This window comes from Hippopotamus amphibius, chromosome 13 (genome assembly GCF_030028045.1).
Source record: "Hippopotamus amphibius kiboko isolate mHipAmp2 chromosome 13, mHipAmp2.hap2, whole genome shotgun sequence".
Classification (NCBI taxonomy): Eukaryota; Metazoa; Chordata; class Mammalia; order Artiodactyla; family Hippopotamidae; genus Hippopotamus; species Hippopotamus amphibius.
The window spans coordinates 43,421,521-43,441,356 of record NC_080198.1 but is presented as its reverse complement, the minus strand read 5'-3'; the positions used below and the strand labels follow the sequence as shown (position 1 = coordinate 43,441,356).

Genomic DNA, 19,836 nt, shown 5'->3' with positions numbered 1-19,836 from the left:
GTGTGCGTGCACATGTGTGTGCAGGGAATGCTTGGCGAAGAAGTAGAGCTAGGATTGACCCGTGAGAAATATGGTTATTTTGATGGGTGGGAGGGTGACCCAAAATCTAGGTAGGGACAACTGTGTGAGCAAAAGTGCACTTTGGGATGGGAGCAGCCATTCTGGGTGGGAATCAAGATCTGAGTGGCAAGTTGTAGGCTTACAGAAGCTTTGCAATGTCAAATAAAGAAATGTTTAACTCAGTTATCTCAAGGAACCAAAGATTTATTAAAATGAAGCACTTTGAACTCTCTGGAATAAAGGTGATATTAATGCATAACTTTCTTAATAATACACTAGGAAAATTTCCTTAAGAAAATTTTTTTTTTTAGTTTTTAAAGCTGCTTTTCATAAATGCCACCTTGGGTCTTTCGGAGAAAGAGTACCGTATGCAAAGTAACAAACACACACTGCAAGTCACAATAAAATAAGAGTCCTTTATTCTGTATTCAGCAAACAAACTACAATCTGAAAGAATGTTGATTTTTAATTTGTAGCCATTGGACTTGCAAGAGTTCTTTCCCATCCCACTTTGGAGTTAAATGTCCCTGCATTTAACTTCCTTTTCTTTTCGCAAAGTCAAGAACTATGGCTACTATGCAGAGGCCTACCATCTAGGAAAGTATTGATAATTGGTAAGCAAATCATAGAAGAGGATGTCTTGTGACAGTATCAGGTGTACCCGTGGAAATGGTGGGTAAACTATGCACATTGTGCTAACGATGGAAAGACAACCCTAAGCAAAAGCCTAGCAAAGGGAAACTGTTCAGGAACATGATAGACTTGCTAGGAGGAAACGTTTTACAGGGGGACACAGCAATGGGAATGGGAGGCAAGGAGGATGATACACACAGGTGGCGATCTAACAACCAGAGCCCTGAAAGGGAATCCCACTTCAGGAACGGCCTGTAGTTTCCCACTTCAGGAACGGCCGTGGTAGACATTCTGTCCTTCAGGTTCTGCCTTCATGACAGAAGCTTGGCTGCGGCCACTGTCCTTGGGGTAAAGGAGGCTTCTCCCCCAGATACAATATTCTACCAGTCTGAGGGAGCTCAACGTTTATGGGGTTGTTAAGGAAAGTCTTAGTTGAAGACCAGTGAGAGAAAGCCATTAAATGAGATATCTGACTGGGCCAGATGCTTACAAGACACCTGCCAGCTTCCAAACCCGCTGGGAAGATTATGGCATTTTTGAAGCTGGGAAAATGCAGACTGAGCCCTGAGGTCAATTCTTCAACATTAAACGGTCATATTCTCAACTTACTCTTCCTCTGGGGCACTTGGAATAAAGAGCCTGACCTTGATGGCCTGTCTCTCCTCTCTTCTGCTATAGGTCAGCTAGTGGGTGGTGGGGTCTCCGGCGGAGCAATGTGCACAGAACGGTTGAGGGACTCCCCAAGAGGTACTTTGGCATAAATCAGTATCTGAGAGGCACACAAGGCATTGGACTTAAGCTGTGTTTCCTGAAGATGGACATTTTGCTTGAATTGTCTGGTGCCCCCCCCAGGCTGGTTGTGGGCAGCCCTCGGGCTCCAGCAGCCACTCTGTGAGGCTCACTCAGAATCCACTGTGTTGTCCAAGGCATGCTGGGAGCGCCTCTGATTCCTGGACAACACACACAGGTACATAAGATATGTCAGACACAGCAAGGCCACTGCTGCCAAGAAGGCGAGCGTGCCCATAAAGGCAGATGGCTTGATGGGCAGGCGGATCAGGGAGCTTTCGGCTGGGATCTGGTTGGTCAGGCTGAGCATGTAACCGAGAGACCAGGCTATGCTGCTGTTCCCCACCTGTGGAATAGAGGAGACGGCTCAGTTCTCAGGGCTGGGCTTGAGGCATGGATTACATCCTCAGGGCACACCATGGTCACCCTCCTGAGACACCCCTAGGAAACTGTGGCCTAAGGAGGTCAAAGGACTTGCCTAAGTTCAGACACTGCAGAGATTGGGCTAGAACCCAGGGCAGTGTGACCACAAGGGCTCAAGGGACCAACCTCCCACACTGCAGTGAAACAGCCAGAAGAACTAATCTCCACAGGCTTGTCACAGCCAAGCGTGAAGAGGGCACTGCTAATAACAGTGAAAGTTTTCCTATCATTGGGTACAGAAGCGTTTATAGCTAAAGAAAGAGGATGATGCATATTTTACTGGACCCAGGACCAGTTTCTGAGAAAAGAGGGTCAGGGGGACTTCCCTGGTGGTCCAGTGGTTAAGACTCTACACTCGGAATACAGGGGGCTGGGGTTCGATTCCTGGTCAGGGGACTAGATCCCACATGCTGCAACTAAAAAAAATATCCCACATGCCGCAACTAAAGATCCCACGTGCTGCAATGAAGATCCAGCATGTGGCAACGAAGATCCCACATGCTGCGGATAAGACCTGGCGCAGCGAAATAAATGAACAAATACAAAAAAAAAAAAAAAAAAAAGAAAGAAAGAAAGAAAAAAGAAAAGAAAAGAGGGTCAGTTTAAGTGGGAAGCAGACTTTTTCAGTTTTATCTGGTAGTTTCATCAATTTTTGTTTACATGTTTTTAGGCTATTTCATTAGGTGTATAAATGTTTCAAGTTTGCAGTCTTTTATCCTCTTTATCTCAAATGATGCTCTTATAGACTATTTTGTCAGATATTAAAAAGCTATACCAATTTTCTTTCAGGTAGTATTTGCCTGATAATTAAAAAAATTTTTTTAACTTTCAGCCGTTCCATGTCCTTATGCATAAAGCCTAGGTGTTTCTCTTATAAACAACATATGTTTGATTAACAAAAATCCAATCTGACAGTGTCTTTTAACTGGTAGGTTTAGTCCATTTATGATTATTGTGATTATTGATATATTTGGACTTCTTTCTAATATCTTAGTTTCGAATTTTCAATAAGTGCTATTTTCTTATATTTATTTTTTCCTTTATTGCCTTAAAAATGATATAAGTATGTTCCACTCTACAAGATGAGCATTTTAGGCCATTCTTATGTCCCTGTATCTTATGACCCCCAACTGCACCCCATCACATTGGATATTAGCTATACTAGAATCCTGGGTGGCTATGAATGGATTCTCTTTTACTTTTCTTTGGTATTAAGTTTTCTTTCTTTTTTTAATATTTATTTATTTATTTGGCTACATTGGTTGTGGAAAGCGGGATCCTCGTTTTGGCGTGTGGGCCCTCTAGTGGTCGTGCCCGGGCTCCAGAGCACATAGGCTCTGTAGTTTGCGGCACAAGGGCTCTCTAGTTGAGGTGCAAGGGCTTAGTTGCCCCCAGCGTGTGGGATCTTAGTTCTCCGACCAGGGAGGGAACCAGCGTCCCCTGCAATGGCAGGACGATTCTTAACCACTGAACCACCAGGGAAGTCCCCTTTTTTCTTTTTTAATATAAATTTTAAGCCACAACATCATTTATTCTTACTTGATCATTTCCTCCAAAAATATTTTGGATATAAATCTTTGCATGGCAAATCTTGTGAAGTCTTTTTATACCCTCATATTTGAATACTAATTTGACTGAGTATTAAATTCTTTACAAATAAAGGAAAGGAACTTGAAACCTAGAATTCTGTATTCCCCCCCCCCCAAATTGGTGTTTAAAGGAAAGTCATTCCCCATTCTCATAATGTACTTTCCTGGTAATTATATTAATTAGAAACAAAGCTTGGAGAATACATGCCACTGACAGTCCTTATACATCTCCAGACCGCCTTAATTTTTATAGATGACTCAGTTTTATCTATGTGAAAGTAAATGGTCACAGGCCTAATGCTAGATATTGCTTGCTTTAATCTAATTATTACCAAAGCTAACATTGAACAGACTGACTCCAGACATGCTTCAGGCTTTACATCTGCTATTCCTGAAATGAGAAAACCCTCCCAGAACCTGGGGAACAGAGTGCTGGATGAAAATATCAGCAAGGGTGTGTCCTGAAAACAAGGTACAGAGGCCCCTCACCAAATAGTCACCTGGTGAGAGCTGTCATTCCAGCATCGAACCATTCTGGACACTTGAGAGTGAATACAGTGACCTCAGACTCATTCTAAGATCAAATTCTTATTTAATGCTGCTTATTTAATCCCTATGCTCTAAAGTATGGCTCTCACTCTGAAATCTGTGTAAAATGGAGAGCAATTAGTTACAGCTTTCTTAACAATATTGTTACATTTGAGCTTCTTGTCAGGATGAAAAGTCTCAGTTCCTTGACATATTTATGTATTCACTCAACAACATTTACTAAGCACCTTCCATGTTCTTAGCCCTGTGCTGAATGCTAGGAATATGAGGATGATAAAGCAAGTCCTGCCCCCACAGAGCTCAGAGTCCACGGTTCTTGGCTTCCAATCCTTAACTCATATGGAAGGTTCTGACGACCGCTGCCTCTGAATTCTGCATCATCTCTTCTCATAAACTCACCAGGAAGCAAGTCTCATTGGCTCCCATTTAGCAAGTTTAAATCCCCAAGTCCCACTTATCTTCTATACTCCTTTCACACACATACACACAAACATCTGCTTTGAGAGGAAGAGGAGGAAACAGTTTGTGCTTCAACTTACCTCTTTTTTTTTTTTTCTTTCTGAACTCTTTATTGGAATAGGGATATGTGTGTAGATGCAGCTGATTCACTTTGGTGTCCCTCAGAGATGGGTACAAGAGTGTAAAGAGACTTACCTCTTTTTTAAAATGTATTTGGGGCCAGTTCTCCTCCGTGAATTTGTATCCGTTTACAAACAAGTGGTAGATATAGTGGGCTGAGAAGCAGTAGGAGCGAGCGTACTCCTCATCAAACCGGGGGAGCAGCAGTGGGAGCTGAAGGCAGGTTCAAAACAGGGAGGAGGCAGGTTTTAAAATGCACACTTTAGACCAGCTTAGGTCAGCAGTCATATTTTAAAGAATCTTATCACCCAGAATTCAATAATTAAAATTACTGTAAAATAATAGTGATAAAAAAATCCCTATCTTATGTTCATTTGTTTGTTTTATTTCTTAGATTCCAAATTTACGTGATGACGTACAGCATTTGTCTTCCTCTGTCTGACTTATTTCACTAAGCATAATACCCTCCAGGTCCACTTATGTTGTTGCAAATGGCAAAATTTCATTCTTTATGGCTGAGTGATATTCCATTGTATATATACACCACATCTCCTATATTTAAAAAAAAAATCCCTATACAACATCATGGAAGAACAATCTAAGTCTATAGAGTGCTTATTATGTGCCAAACACTGTTATAACCATTGTGCCCATGGTTAGAACATTAATCCACAATGTGGCTATGAGTTGGGGTCCCTTATTACCTCCATTTTATGGATGTGGTGAAAGGAGAACAGCATAAAGTCAAATTCAGAACACACATGCACACACGCACACACACACACACACACACACACACACACAAATGGAATCTACTCTGCTCTACTGTTTTGTACTGATACGGATCCTTTCTCTTTAAATACTGACCTTTCTCCAATTCTGTGAGCAGAAATTCCAGGTGCTTGAGTTGAAGGTGTGCAGGGAAAAGCTACCTGAAAGGTTGAAAGCACTGGCTGTGTAGTAGAATCCTGCAAAAGCCTGTAAGGAAGTTGTACAGAAGGAAATCAGTTCTCAGAATGGGAGATAATATGGAGGTTTCTGGGTAGGGAATAAGAAAGTGGGAAACAGCTCAGCAGAGGAAAAACAGAAAGGTGAGAAAGAGATATTCAGTGGGGGAAAAGAAGGAATCTTTCCGTGGTTTTGCTCTTACCACAAATGACCCTTTAACTTTTGGTTGATACACCCCATTGAAGGAACAGGCTTCTTGGTCATGGCAAGCACTGAAGTTAAATAGGGAAGCCACCTTTTCCCTACACAGTGATGGGTCCCCGGTCCCTTCAAAAGTGATGATGTTGTTGGAATCATAACTTTCAGGTCTCAGGTCCTCTGTACACAGGCTGCCAAACACATGTGCCTCAGTGAAGGTAGTGTTGTAATTCCGAGGGTAACAGGGGTTGGTGAACGTGGTTTTGGTGGTATAATTCTGTAGATACAAGAGTGAGGTTTTAGAAATCACTCTTTTGTGGAGGCCCAAGTACTTGCCTTTTGCAAATCCTCACTGTTGTTCCCTCCAGTGCCAAGAGAGAAATGGAAAAAAGGCCATTCTGCATCAATGTAGAAAGGAGCTCCCAGGTTGTCTAGATAACTCAAGTCGGGGTGGGGGGATGGTCACCCTGCACCAGGCACAACACTAGGCTCTCGCTTATGTTGTCTGCTCCAGCCCTTACCACAGCCCTGTGAAGCACGTTTTATGAACTCCATTTTGATGAGAAAGCAAGATCTGTTTAGATTAATTGAGCATTTTGAAGAGAATGTTATCTATCCACCTAAAAAAATAATTCGAAAGGTACAAATAAATATATTATGAAAATTAAGGCTCCCTCCCACCCACCTTCCTCACCCAGATTCCCTCCTGGAAGTAACCACTATTGCCAGTTTTTGTGTATTCTACCAGAGATTCTGTGTATACTTCTTGTATGAATGTGCAAATATATTTTCTTTTCCACTCTCTTTCTTTTAAAAAATTTTTAAATCATGAATGGTAGTACTCTATCCACACTGTTCTGCCCCTTGCTCTTCTTACTTAAAAATATACCTTTGAGATTTTCTTTTCATTGTATGTGTAAGAATGGCCTCTTCTTTTAGTAGCTGCATAGCACTCCACTGTACAATAAACTATAATTTATTTCGGGAATCCCTTCTAGAGGAAAATTTAGGTAGTTTCCAATCATTTGCCGTTACAAAATGGTGCTGTAATAAATATCCTGTTACACAGAAATCTTCGATCCGTTTGTAATTTATTTGGTATTAAGATTGTGGTAGAGATTTGATTTTACTTTTTCCAGATGGCTACCCAATTTTTATCTATGGTGAAAAATGTTCCCTTTATCTAATGCTAAGTTCCAAAATGTTTTTGGTTCTACTTATGGAGTCTCTTTTCAAGGAATTGGATTTGAACTCTAATTTCAAAACTACTAAGGCATATTTTATCCCCTACGGTAAAATCTTAACCCAGAAAACACTTAGCCCAGTTCTTTCATTTTACTGCTGAGGAAACTGAGGAACATATCAAAATAATGTAATCATTTAACAAAAGGCAGTGGTTGGATTCTACACAGAATCCTATAGATGTCCAACACTCATCCAATATAACTTACATGAGTGTCCTACAGAAAGATCTTAAAATGACTCTATGGAGGCAGCAAATAGGCCCCGTTCTGCCTCAGTGGTGTGGAAAAAAATCTATGGTGTTCAAAAGTTCTTATGTCTAATTTGTAACATATCATGCCATGGTCACCCTATGGCTGAAATATTCATTGAAAGAAGAAAATCAGATCAACCGACTGATTATTTAGTTTCCCCCTCCAAATCTGACTTATACTTTTATAATAATTAAAATAAATCATTTCTGGCTTGGCTTGGATAGGAAGTAAGATAAAATCAATTATTTCTGGCTAGAAGAAGCTCAGTAAAGATTATTTCAGTTCTCTTTTTGGAGTGTGAATTATTTGTTATGGCATTCCTTAAGTATAATCTGCCAATGTGCCAAGTTGCTTAGGTCCTCAACATTCAATAAATCTTCCCTGAATTTAGTGTTTGCAGGGCACTGGCATGAAAGGGTCATATACTTTCTTTTATAATAAAATGACCAATATAGTTTTTCTTTTTAAATAATGGTATTTGGAATATTATGCACCTATAAAAATAATGATTTCAAAAGATGTTTAACAACACAGGAAACTGCTCATAGTGTATTGTCAGGTTAAAAAAAAAGCTGGATATAAAATTATGTATATACCATATGAAGCCAAATTTGTAAATACTACACATATTCCTGCATGGGAAGAAAAAAACTGGAAGAAAATGCAACAATATGTTGATGGTGCCTAATTCCAGGTTTTGTTTGTTTATTTTATTATTTATATTTTTTATGTCTGTATTTTCCGAATTTTTTTCCCGCTGGAGATGTGTTACTTTAAAAACAGAAGGAAAAAATAAATCTTACTTAAAGAGGGAGAGAAAATGAATGAGTGTCCCTAACATCTAACATGCTATCAGAGTGAGACTTGAGCCCTGGGGTGACTGGAGATGCCTTATTAAGAAAAGCATTTACAAAGTATATATTTAGGTGTCACTCTCACCACACTCTGTAGACCAGGAAATGAGGTTCGGACTGGTAGCATTTACTCAGCCAGTGTTCATGATGCAATAATCTTTGGGAACCTTCTAAGTCGGGGCTTGGCAACACATCTTTGGAACATGGAAGTACTGGTCAGGCAGGTTGGGACATGCATTTGTGGGTGACCCTCATCACACCTGGATCCTTCCCCTTGCCTGAGTCAGAAGGCTTAGAAGGCAGAGCCACCCTCTCAGGCATCCAGATGTTATCAGGCAAGTTGGAGACACTCTCTGTCCCTGTGAGCTGACTATCTACAGTGAAAGGCTGCGGTCTCTTACCTCTGCCCCCAGTCCTGGGCTCACACCTTGAGACCTGCATTCTCAAACCCAAATGAGACCTCACCCAGGTGGAGTATTTACTTCTCTACTATAGACTGTTCGGTACACAGGCAGTCATTCTTTAAAAAACATTGTAGGAGTGTTTGCATACACACACACACACACACACACACACACACACACACACACTTCCTCAGGGCCAAATTTAAGAGGTTAGCTTCTGAAACCTCTACTCACCCTGAAAGAAGGGTGATTTTACCCACCTCCCTTCTCCTGTCTGAAGTTCAGAGGAACCCCCCGCCCCAATCCTCCACCTCCGCCAGGGCCAGAGCTAGGGCTGCAGGAAGGGGCATTAAGTATTGCTAAAATAAAAGGCGAGAGAGCAAAGAGGAACCCCAGTTAATGAGGGTTGATTAAGTTCCGTGTGGGGTTTGCTTTGGCTGAGTGGGGGGTGGATATGAGGATCTGGGGTGGGCGCTGAGTCTCCTGATCCCTGGAAGAGTAGCTCAGGGCTGCCTGCAGGGTCCCCGCTCTGTCCTTCCCAGGAGTGCTCAGCCTCTCCTAATAATACATGTGGCATGCACGTGTACTGGGGCTCTAGCCTCTCCTGTGAGGCTGAAAGAGAAGTTTTGGCAAGAGGGCCAGACCTGGAGGGTGAATTCTCACAACATACCCTGCATGACTATGCAGTAAATGCGGGGATCTGAAGATGTGAATTCTGGTGATGACACTTTTGTAAACCAACCCAATTTTCTATAGGCTAGTGGCTGGGGAATACTGCTTCCTTCTTCAATGACCAAAGTAGGTTGCAGTGGTGGGGGTTAACCTACTGATGCTGTGTCCACTATGTTCATAGGCTGACCCTGCTCTTGTCCCCTGCCCCTGGGTCCCATCAGAAGCCAGGATCTGTGGCCTCTGCTTGGCCCCATGCCACTCTAGTTGATCAAGGCTCCTTCCCTTCATCTTCCCTTCATCTTCCCTTCATCTTCATCTTCCCTTCTCAGCCATGGCTGAGATTGATGTCCCCTGAGCACTGGAGTTTGGGATCTTGGGTCACATCCATGGTGCTAGTGCCCTTGCTGACACATACAGTACTACTGTCAAGTTCATATTAGTGACAGCCTTCTAGCTGATGTGTAAAGTAGCCATCTGTGCCATGGAACAGTTACCATATGAATTACTGACTGATGTGATGGAATTTGGTTGCTCTAAGATCCCACCATATAAAGGGCATCAAATCTGCCTAATATAGGCTCATCTAAAAGAAGCCTGAGCCTGGGGAGGGCTCTGCCCTCTCCTCTGTCAGCAAGCATTTCTCCTGTGACCACTTTTATTATTTTGTCTGCACTCAGGGGAGCCTCAACACTCTTGGGCTTATTTAGCTACTGGTTTAATACAGTTTGTGTCCATAAAGGGATCCCAAGTCCTGACTCATTTATAATACATCTGGAGCTCTGGAATTTCCCTGGACTTCTGACTCAAATACGCTGGAAATGGTCAACACATTAGAGAGAGAAAGAGAGCTTAGACCCCCCCCCCCACAAGTAATCAGGAAAATACAGCTGTTTCTATCCACCTTCTAACTGGAGTGGAAAGGACAGACCCCCAGAAGTCAAGGCTTCTTCCCCTCAGCTAAGACCCCCGAGATAACACCTGTTGCCCCCTGGCTCAGGTACCTGAACGAGGATCGCCAGAAACCTCTTCTCAGCCTCATTCCGGCCGTAGCACTGGAAGCTATGTGTGTAGAGCGTGTACTCATAGCCATATAGGTACACCTTCATCATGTCGCTGGTATTCAGCCCCACCTTCTCTTCCACCGCGAAGGATATTTGGGTGGAGGCACCGCCTAAATCCAAGGCACCTGTGGTCTCCTTTCCGTTCGGATGCACCCACATATGCCACAGGCTCTTCTACACAGTGGGAAAATAAGCAAGAAAAAAAACCAAAGGTACCATCTCTGACTGGCCAGGATTCTTCACCTAAGACCCATCTCTTATTGCTAAGAAATATAACTTGGGGAGCATTCAGGGCAAATCTCTCCTTTATTTTAGGGGTAGTGAACTCAAATGCTTACAGAGACTGGACGGGCAACGTAAATGAGTGAGAAGATTAGGTGTAGACAATAGGGAATGGTGGGGCCTGTTGCAAACTGGGAAATGCGTGAGCTACACTCCATTCCAGTTGGTTGTTGCCATGCAGGAATGTGGGTCTGCTGTGACCAGCTCTTCTAACTTTTGGGGAATTAGGAGGTCAGGAGAAGCTAGAAATGTGGATTTTTACATGAATTTTCCAAAATATTAACGAATTTAATTTAATTTAATTTAAAATATATTCAAGGGGGAAGGAAATAGGTCTCAGGCTGAACATAGTATGGATGTCCCCTGCACCAAAGGAGCAGGAAGTGTGGAGACTGGAATATGAGGAAACCTGAGGACACAGAATTAGTTAGGAAGAAGGCTGCCTGAAGGCTCTGTAAATTCCAGATGGCTTTTGGACTTCCTGGAAAGGTCATTCTCCAGCTGTCCTTCAAAAGGCTCATAGCCCACTGATAGATTTAGATCCGCCCCCACCTCTAATTTCTTATTAGCTAATAGAATGATGACATTCCCCTGCCCCCATGTATTTGGTCCTATTTAAGATCCAAGTCTTTGTCCCAGCTATACACGTTTTTTCTTAACTGTTGTATCATAGGTATTTCTCTAATGCATTACGTGATAGAAATGATGCAGGACAGATGGCCCTGTCAGCATGCACTTCCGCTTAAGTTACCAACCACAGGGGACAGCATAAACAGCAAGATGAAAAACCATGCATTTGTTTTCACACACCTCCAGGAAATTTCCCATTAAATAGTTGGCTGTAATCCATCCATATATCCCTTCCTCTTGCCCAGAAATGATTTGAGCATCCCTAAAATCAAAGGGCTGAGACTCGAAGTAGTTTTGGATGCTTGCAAGGACTTCATTAGCTGCTGTTTCATTTTGCAACCTATGCAAGGCACAGAACACAAAAGGCTGAGTGCCCAGACAACAGTCTTAAAATACCTCCCCACCCCCTGCAGGCAGGGACAGTTTTCCAGATGTATATAAGACACCACGGCAACCACCTTTGCAAGTTGAAGCCTCCCAGGCAACCATGAAGGCAGGATGCGCTTGTTACCTGTCAAACTGCCAAGCAGGAAAATAGCTACCAGTAAAAATACCACTTGTTCTTTCCTCCCCTACCTGTTCCTATCCCGCTCTCTAGCAACCAGCTAATCCAAAGAGCCTCCTACTCAATCACCGTTGCTCTGTCTCAGATCAGCAGAGGAAAGGAGATTGGTGAAGGCATAGGAGTGGCATAAATCATCTCTTGGGGCACCATATAAAGAAGCCCCTAACAGGCCAGAAGGAAGAGGAGATCAGGAGGGAGGGGGAAAGTAAGAGGGTTGAGTCTTCAGCTGTCCCAGCTTTGCTCTTTGGGAGGGCTTCATCATGAAGGGATATGATGGCCATCATGACTGTCATTGAATTAAAATCCATTAGTGTGCTGACGCCTGGAGGAGTAGTGACATAGCATTCATATCACCTGTGACATAGAGTAATTATATTGTTCATCTGCTGCCAGTTTCTGGAAGAAAGCTCACGTGGGAGACTCTTTTCCCTTTCATCAGTGGGTTAGGAAAGCCAGGGGCACTGGCTCACTCTTGGCTGAAGAAGAAGAAAGAGAAATGCTACAAGCAGAAGTCCAAATTTAGATCCATCACCACTTGGAAAATAATTAAGAATTTTCCTAGTTTTATTAGTTCCCATCCCAGAGATTCAAATTATTGTGTTTGTTTAAACATATTTGACTTTTCTAGCAATTAAAATATCAACTAGTTCCTCGGAAGAAATGGATTACTATCAGAAAGTTTCGCATGGCGGCATTAATATTTAATTTATTCAAATGTGAAATTCACTTTTTCCTAAGTGGCAAACTTTATATTCCATGATTTTTGTCATGAGCTATAAATTACAGAGCCTTTGAATGATTTCTTATCGAGAGGATTGGGAGAAAAAAGCAACCAAGAAAAGGTTGGGTTCTTTGTTTCCATAAGAAAGAAAAGGCAGAAGGAAGGAATTTCTGTATAATTTCTATCTAAGGTAATGCAATAATTTTGAAAACACACCACAGATTCCAAGAGTAAGCAAAGAAATCTGACTTCTTTCCACATTCTACTTGGTCAACCAGGACACAGGAATAAATAAAAAAGGAGAGGAAAACTACAAGGAAAGAGCCCTATCCAACTGAGAGTGCTTCATGATTTTTTTTTTTTTGATGGTCATCTTAAAGTGACTCTGTTTGTTCCTTTGTATTTTCTTCATGCCCACATGAAGAAAATACATGTAATTTTACATTCCCAGGATCAGAGACAAAGTGGCTTTGAAGCAGAGTGAGTGTCATCTTTTGGGGAGAAAGCCTTATTTTCAAAGTTTAGGGCAGAGTCTACCCTTTAATTTAGGTAGATTTAAGTTTGATTTTTTTAAAACTATTTTTCTTTTATTTCAAGACGAAGGAAAGATTATCATGGAGGAAAAAAATGAAGAGAAAGGACATTCAAAAATACTGGGCTAAAAGTCATGGCTGCATATTTAGAAGGAACTGCTTAATTGAATGAAATGAGATGTTTCAGGAGCTCCAAAGGCTTTGGGGTAAGGAGCAGAAATCGCATTATTTGAAAGCAGATCTCAGACATTTTGTACGTGGGTAGAAGCTACACAGCTTAGTAGTATAGTGGGTTGCATTTAATGGAGCTGGTTGTGCACCGGTGTTAAAATATCAGGAGTCAAAAATAGTTTCTACTTTTCTAGAAAACTAGAGGTACACCCCATGACTAGATTTCATGTTACTTTCCTTTTTTTTCAGAGTTCTCAGTAAAATCACCATGGGGAAGGGAATTAAATATAGACTGTTTCTTTCTGAGCATTAAGATAAAGACTAAAAGTTTCCCAACTTTTAAAGCCTAAATTTATGGCAGAATATGGGCTTCTTTCTTTTGGATTTATTCCCAGAAGTAGTTACATTCTTGGAAAGGTTCACCACATTCCTGGCTTTTTTGGTCCAACAGGCTCCTCTGTGCCATTCCAGCCCTTACCTCAGCAAGCGCATCCCAGCTGTGGCCCCCAGGTAAATGCAGGTGGATCCGTGGAGGTGGGCTGGAATGTGCCCCTTGACTTTTTGCATGCAATCCTCAAAGGCTTTGGGGGCATCTTGGGGGTTTTCCCCATAACTGGAGATCCCAGAGCCTGAAGAGCAAGCAGTTGGCACTTATTAGCATTCCCAGGAACCAACAAAAGCAGTACAACTTTGAAATAAAAAACAAATCAGCTCTGGAAATTAGTGGGGTTTTGTAGGGGGTTGAAAATGGTGTATGTACTAAGTCCCACGTGGTCATACAGATGAATCAGTTCCCAAAATATGGAAGGAAAGAATTACAAAGGTGAAAAAAAATGAACCAAGACCTGCCTTAAAAAAAGGTCTCATCATGGAAATTTCAAATATAAATAAAAGCAGGGAGAAGAGTATAATAAACCCATGCATCCACCTTCCAGTTTCAACAATGATCAATCCTGCTCCATCTGCATCCTCCCAGTCTCTCCTCATGAAGCAAACTGCAGACATGGTATCATTTCTTTCTATAAATATTTCAGTATGTATCATTAAAAGATAAGAATTCTTTTAAAGAAACATAACCATAGTCTCATTATTCTACCTAAAAATCTTAAAAATAATCCCTTACTATAATTAAATATCTAATTAAGGTTCACTTTTCCTCCATATTCATATTTTTCTCTCCCTCTCTCTCCTTCCAGCTCTCTATCTAGTTTGTTTGAACTAGGGCCCAAGTAAATTCCATCCATTATAATTGGTTGGTATGTCTCTTAAGTTTCTTTTAATATATAGATTCTGCCTTCTCTTTCTAATTTTTCTTTGTAATTAAATATTTTTTTCCTTGCAATTTCATTTGTCTTATAGTTTCCACAGTCTAGAATCTGCTGATTGCATCCCCATGATTCATTTAACATATTATTTGGTCCCAGTTTTTTTCTATAAATTGGTAACTGAATGCAGAGGCTTAACCAATAAGGGATTTTGCTTGTTTGTTCATTTGTTTAGTATCTTTAAGGGCATATAAATCTAAAGATATGTTTGATACATTTCAGTTAATTGCAGTTATTCTTATTGATGGTCTGTCTTTGTCCAGTGGCACTCTCTTCAGTTTGGCAGCTGAGTCCTTTCAACATGATCCCAGACAGGCTTTTTAAAAAAATTTTTATTTATTTACTTTATTTTATTTATTGGCTGTGTTGGGTCTTTGTTGCTGTGTGTGGGCTTTCCCTAGGTGCAGACAGTGGGGGCTACTCTTCGTTGCGGTGTGCAGGCTTTTCATTGTTGTGGCTTCTTTTGTTGCGGAGCATGGGATCTAGGTGTGGGGGCTTCAGTAGTTGTGGCACGTGGGCTCAGTAGTTGTGTCTCGCAGGCTCTAGAGTGCAGGCTCAGTAGTTGTGGTGAACGGGCTTAGTTGCTCGTGCATGTGGGATCTTCCCTGCCCAGGGATCAAACCCTTGTCCCCTGCATTGGCAGGTGGATTCTTAATCACTGCACCACCAGGGAAATCCCCCCAGAAACCTTTAAGAATTTCTCTGCTTTCTGAGATGAGGAGATGTATCAATGACCAAATACTTCCTGCCCCAGATCTGGAAGCTGCCATTTCTCCAAGGAATCCTGGCTTCTTTTATTTAGTAATGGTATTTAGCATTCAAAATTTGGAAGTTAGGGTGCTCATTACAAGACTTTGCAGAAGACAGACCTAGAGAAAACTTTATTTCAAGAGAAAACACATTATGAATTCTTAGTGGTATTTCAAATTAAAAACTTCAAGTTTTTCCTTGAATTCATTGATCTTTTATCTTTATCTTCCTTTTCCTATACTAAAAATCGTTTCCCAGCCCCTCCAACTTAATAACTCATTTGCTTTATTTCACAGTGCACACACAACAGTCTCAGTATGACAGTGACAATACCAGCACTACCACCAATTGTAGGATTATTGAAAACAATTTAAGATTTTTTGAAGTTCTTTTTTGTCCTTAGGGTATATCGTATTAGGCATGTACAAGTGTCCATTGATAAAATTTTCTTGAAATACATACATGCTAATTTGTCTGCCTATTGTCCATGGCTGCTTTCATGCTAAAGTGGGAGAGTTAAATGGTTACAACAGAGATCATATGGCCAACAAATGAAAAATATTTATCTTACAGCTCTTTACAGAAAAAGTTTGCTGTCCCTTGACTTAGATGATTCATAGACATCTCCAACTTAATATATTTGAAACCAAATTCTTTAATCCCTGCCATGGCTCCAACCTACTCCACCCTCAGTGCTGCCCACTCTCAGGAGATGGTACCTTCATGCACACAGTTACTCAGGTCAGAACTGATGCACAGGCGCCGTCAACCAGGATGCTACACACTGAATCTATCATATAATCTTGTTGGCTCTGCTTTCAAAATACCTCTCACACCCCAGCACGTCTCACTCCCTTCCCCAGAACCATTCTTGATCAGTGCTTCTCAGCCTCAGCACCACTGAAGTTTGGGGCTGGACTGTTCTTTGTTGTAGGGCTGCTCTGAAGTTGTGCGATGGTTAGCAGCGTCCTTGTTCTCTACTACTAGGTGCCAGCAGCACTGCCAACCCCAGTTGTGAAAATCAAAAATGTCTCCAAACATTGACAGATTTTCCCTGGGGGGCAAAACCACCTCATGTTAAAGAGCACCAGTCTAAGCCAGACCACCAAAACATCATCTCCCACGTGTACTGTTCTAATAGCCCTAGTTTCCCTGCTTCTAATCTTGGACTCTTGACTATGTGTTCTACATCGACAGAGTGACCCATTAAAATTATGTCATATTGTGTTAGTTCCCGGATCAGAATCTCCTAATGGCTTCCCAATATACTTTGAAGAAAATTCATTTGAGTAAAAGTCAAACCCCTTACTGCATCTCAAGGTCCTCTATGAGCTGGCCTTGGTGACAGCTCTGGCCTCATTTCTCTCTTTTGTTTCTCTTACTCGTTCTATTCCAGCCATATCAGCCCCTTTGCTTTTCCTAGAAAATGCTGAGTAGCTGCCACCCTTGGCCTTTTCTCTGGCCACACCCTCTGCTCAGTACATTCTTCCTTCAAACACCTGCATGGCTCACCCTCTCATCTCAGTTTGGTCCCTGCTCAGCTATCACCTTTGCTCTCCTATGAGATAGAATGGTCACGCTCTATCCACCTAGCTGGCTTAGTTTCTCTTCACAGCACTTCTCCCTGACAGCATATACCCATTTATTTATTAGCTCTCTTCATTAGACTGTAAGTTCTGTAACAACAGAGACTTCATATTTGGTTATTGGTTATTTTAGAAATCTCAGTGTCAAGAACAGTTACTGGCAAATAGCAAGTACCCAATAAATATTTATAAAATACATGAATGAATGAATCGATCAATCAATCAATGGGATTTTCAAATCAGCTCGCAATACTATAGTAAGGGGATTGTGTAGTCCAACCTAGAGCAAACAAACAAAATATATTCTGCCAGAGCTGGTCTCTGGATAGGGACTGGTTAGGAGCCTTGCTAGAATGTTGAAATGTGGGATATTTGAGCGTGTCCCTCCGGGGCCTATTTGCATAAGGTTCCTTAAGCCTCCCAGAGGGAAACGGAGATTGGGTTCATAGGTTCATGGATACTTGGATTCACAACCCCAAGAGAAAAGCTAAAACTGCTATTTCATTCTGGGAAGAGAGGTTTGGACAGCTGGCACAAGACTAACTGGAGATGGGACAGAAGCAAAAGACATGTTCTGAGTAAAGGATGCTTTTCAACACTGTAGTGGCTTGGTCGCTAGAGCAACTCTTTAAGATATTTCAGTGGAGGAGATGGTTAAGTTTAGGTTCTAGTGGAATTGAAAGAATATTTAACTGCTGGTTTAAAGGGAAAATGTGAATGTGGCCTGTGAAAGAAGGCAGCAGGTGGCATGAGCAGTGAATCCTGCAAAAGAGATGAGGGGCAGGCAAGGAACCAGTGATGCCCAGGGAATGGCTTTAAAACACACAGCCAGAGCAACAGACACCAGCATGGGGACCAGCAGCTAAGGCAGCACCCAGTGAACTCATGGAAAACAGCAATACCTGAGGACTGATACTCACCAGGGACCCCCTGAGAAAGAAATTTCTGAGGCCCTGGGCATTTGGGAAACACTGCTGAGCAAGGAAGCATTCGCCACGCCTCTCAAATTGGCCAAGGCAGGGGAGCCCTGGGGAAATTTGCAACTGAGAAATTAGAAACCCAAATTATGCTTGGCGAAGCTGCCTGTCTTCCAGGGGATGACACTTGCCAAACTTTAACTCTGTAATTTGAGCTGTAGTTTGTGGTCTCCTGGTCATTCCGCGTATATATGGATCCCTGAGGTTACTGTGTTCAAAGGGAAGATCCATTTATGGATGTGGTGTGGGTTCCATGACCCTGCCCCTCCGCTAAATCATATCCAGGGTGGGCCACGGGCCCCTTCCCCAGAGAGACTGCCTGGGTGCCTCCCCATGAAAGTGCCACCTCTTCCTACAGTCTGAGGCCATCAGGACTGACTTGCCTGAATTGCCCTCCCTGGTCTAGAAGCAGATCTTACAACTATGTTAGAATAACCTTTTAGCAGGAATATCCACTGGGAGCTCTACAGTGTGGTGCCCCATAATTAATAACAGCTAACACTTATTGAGTGCCTACTGTATGCCAGGCATTTGCTACCTGCTTTATATATATTATGTCATTTCATCTTTAAATCATTCCTATGGGGTGGGTATTACTATTATTATGCTTTTTCTTTTAGGGACGAGTGAGTCAAGACTCAGAGAGTTTAGATAACTCTCCAGAGCTCCTGCAGTAGGGATAAGGTGATGTCTTAATCACTCTTCTACACTATCCTGTCTGCTTGGAGTGGCTGGTCTCTCTTTCCTAAAGAAAGCATCCTCTTTCATGCTTGGGGATGAAGAAATGGCTCAGAAGTTAGGAGAACAGAGATGGGATCTCTGGCTGAAGTTCGAGTGACGGTGCCGCTGCTTGTGAATTGTGGGTAACAATGCAAGCAGTACTTGGAAAACATGGGAGTTCCATGTTGTGAGGAGCCCAGAGAGGTGCCACGCAGATAAAAGCTTAGTGTCCCAGCTGTCAGCTCCTTCGGGGTTTGCCTCAGCTGCAGAGAGCTGCCTTGCTCAACATCTTCTTCCCAGGATGGCAACATGAACAGGCATTTCACAGAAACAGAAAGAATCATAAATATATAAAAATATACCTAACCTTATTAGTTACCAGGAAAATACAAATATCCATCAACAAGGAAAAATGAACAAGATACTGCTACTCGTAGCAACATAGATGAATCTCAAAAACCCAGTGGTAGTGAACAGAGCAAATTACAGAATAAATGTTTGCTTCTAATTATGTAAATATGTGCTTGATTCCATTTTCAAACCAGGAGAAAACTAAATGCATAAAGACAAAACTATAAAGAAGAACAAGTAAATAGTCACCATAACATTCAGGATATGTTGTGGAGGAGGCAGGAGTGTGTGGAGAGTCATTAAAGATGTTGACAATGTTCTGTTTCAGGGACTGGCAGCTCACTGGCCATATACAGTTCACCACCTTCTTTTATACACCCTGTGAGCTAAGATATTCTTACGTTATTTTTAAATGGTGGGGAAAATTTTTTAAAATATATTTTGTGACATTTGAGAATTATATGAAATTCAAAATTTCAGGTCCATAAAGAAAGCTTTACTGGAACAGAGCCACACACACCTGTGTATTTACAGATTGTCCATCTCTGTCTGTTTCTCTCTACCCCACCCACCCATCCACAATAAACAGCCAATTGGAATATAAATTTTCCTATTGGAGTACAATTTTCCTTGGGTTTCTCATGTCTTTCTCATGTCCTCTGCTCATAAGACATGTTTATGCATGTCTTATGAGCAGAGGCACTGACTGCCTTTGTTCTGGACTCTTTTCAGTGATATTTGCTTAATGATCAGTCTCAGAAGATACAGATAGTGTTTCCCTCCAGAGCAAAAGGCAGGTGTCCATTATAAATGTTTCAGAGTCCCTAATCTCAGTGCTCCTTTTCTGTAACACAACCCGGTGTGTGAGCAGGTACCATCTGGCCCTCTTTACATCATCCGGTGCAAACTGGGGCTCAGAACCAGCACAAGAAAATGCTGATACTCAGGCTACTGCTATTTCCGTGAGTAA

General features: G+C 41.9%; 1 protein-coding gene across 2 annotated transcripts in view; it reads right to left on the bottom strand.

Moving 5' to 3' along the window:
• Positions 1 to 462: 462 nt before the first annotated feature.
• The window catches only part of ENTPD3 (ectonucleoside triphosphate diphosphohydrolase 3), a 31,553-nt gene continuing 12,179 nt past the window's right edge, over positions 463 to 19,836 (bottom strand). For both annotated transcript variants that reach the window (XM_057706768.1, XM_057706769.1), the window contains exons 5-11: positions 13,636 to 13,786; positions 11,348 to 11,507; positions 10,196 to 10,429; positions 5,773 to 6,045; positions 5,490 to 5,600; positions 4,698 to 4,835; positions 463 to 1,828 (exon numbers count right to left, since the gene is read on the bottom strand). In XM_057706768.1, coding sequence (XP_057562751.1) covers positions 1,592 to 1,828; positions 4,698 to 4,835; positions 5,490 to 5,600; positions 5,773 to 6,045; positions 10,196 to 10,429; positions 11,348 to 11,507; positions 13,636 to 13,786 — 1,304 coding nt within the window. In that variant the 3' untranslated portion in view covers positions 463 to 1,591. The remainder of the gene's footprint in view (positions 1,829 to 4,697; positions 4,836 to 5,489; positions 5,601 to 5,772; positions 6,046 to 10,195; positions 10,430 to 11,347; positions 11,508 to 13,635; positions 13,787 to 19,836) is intronic.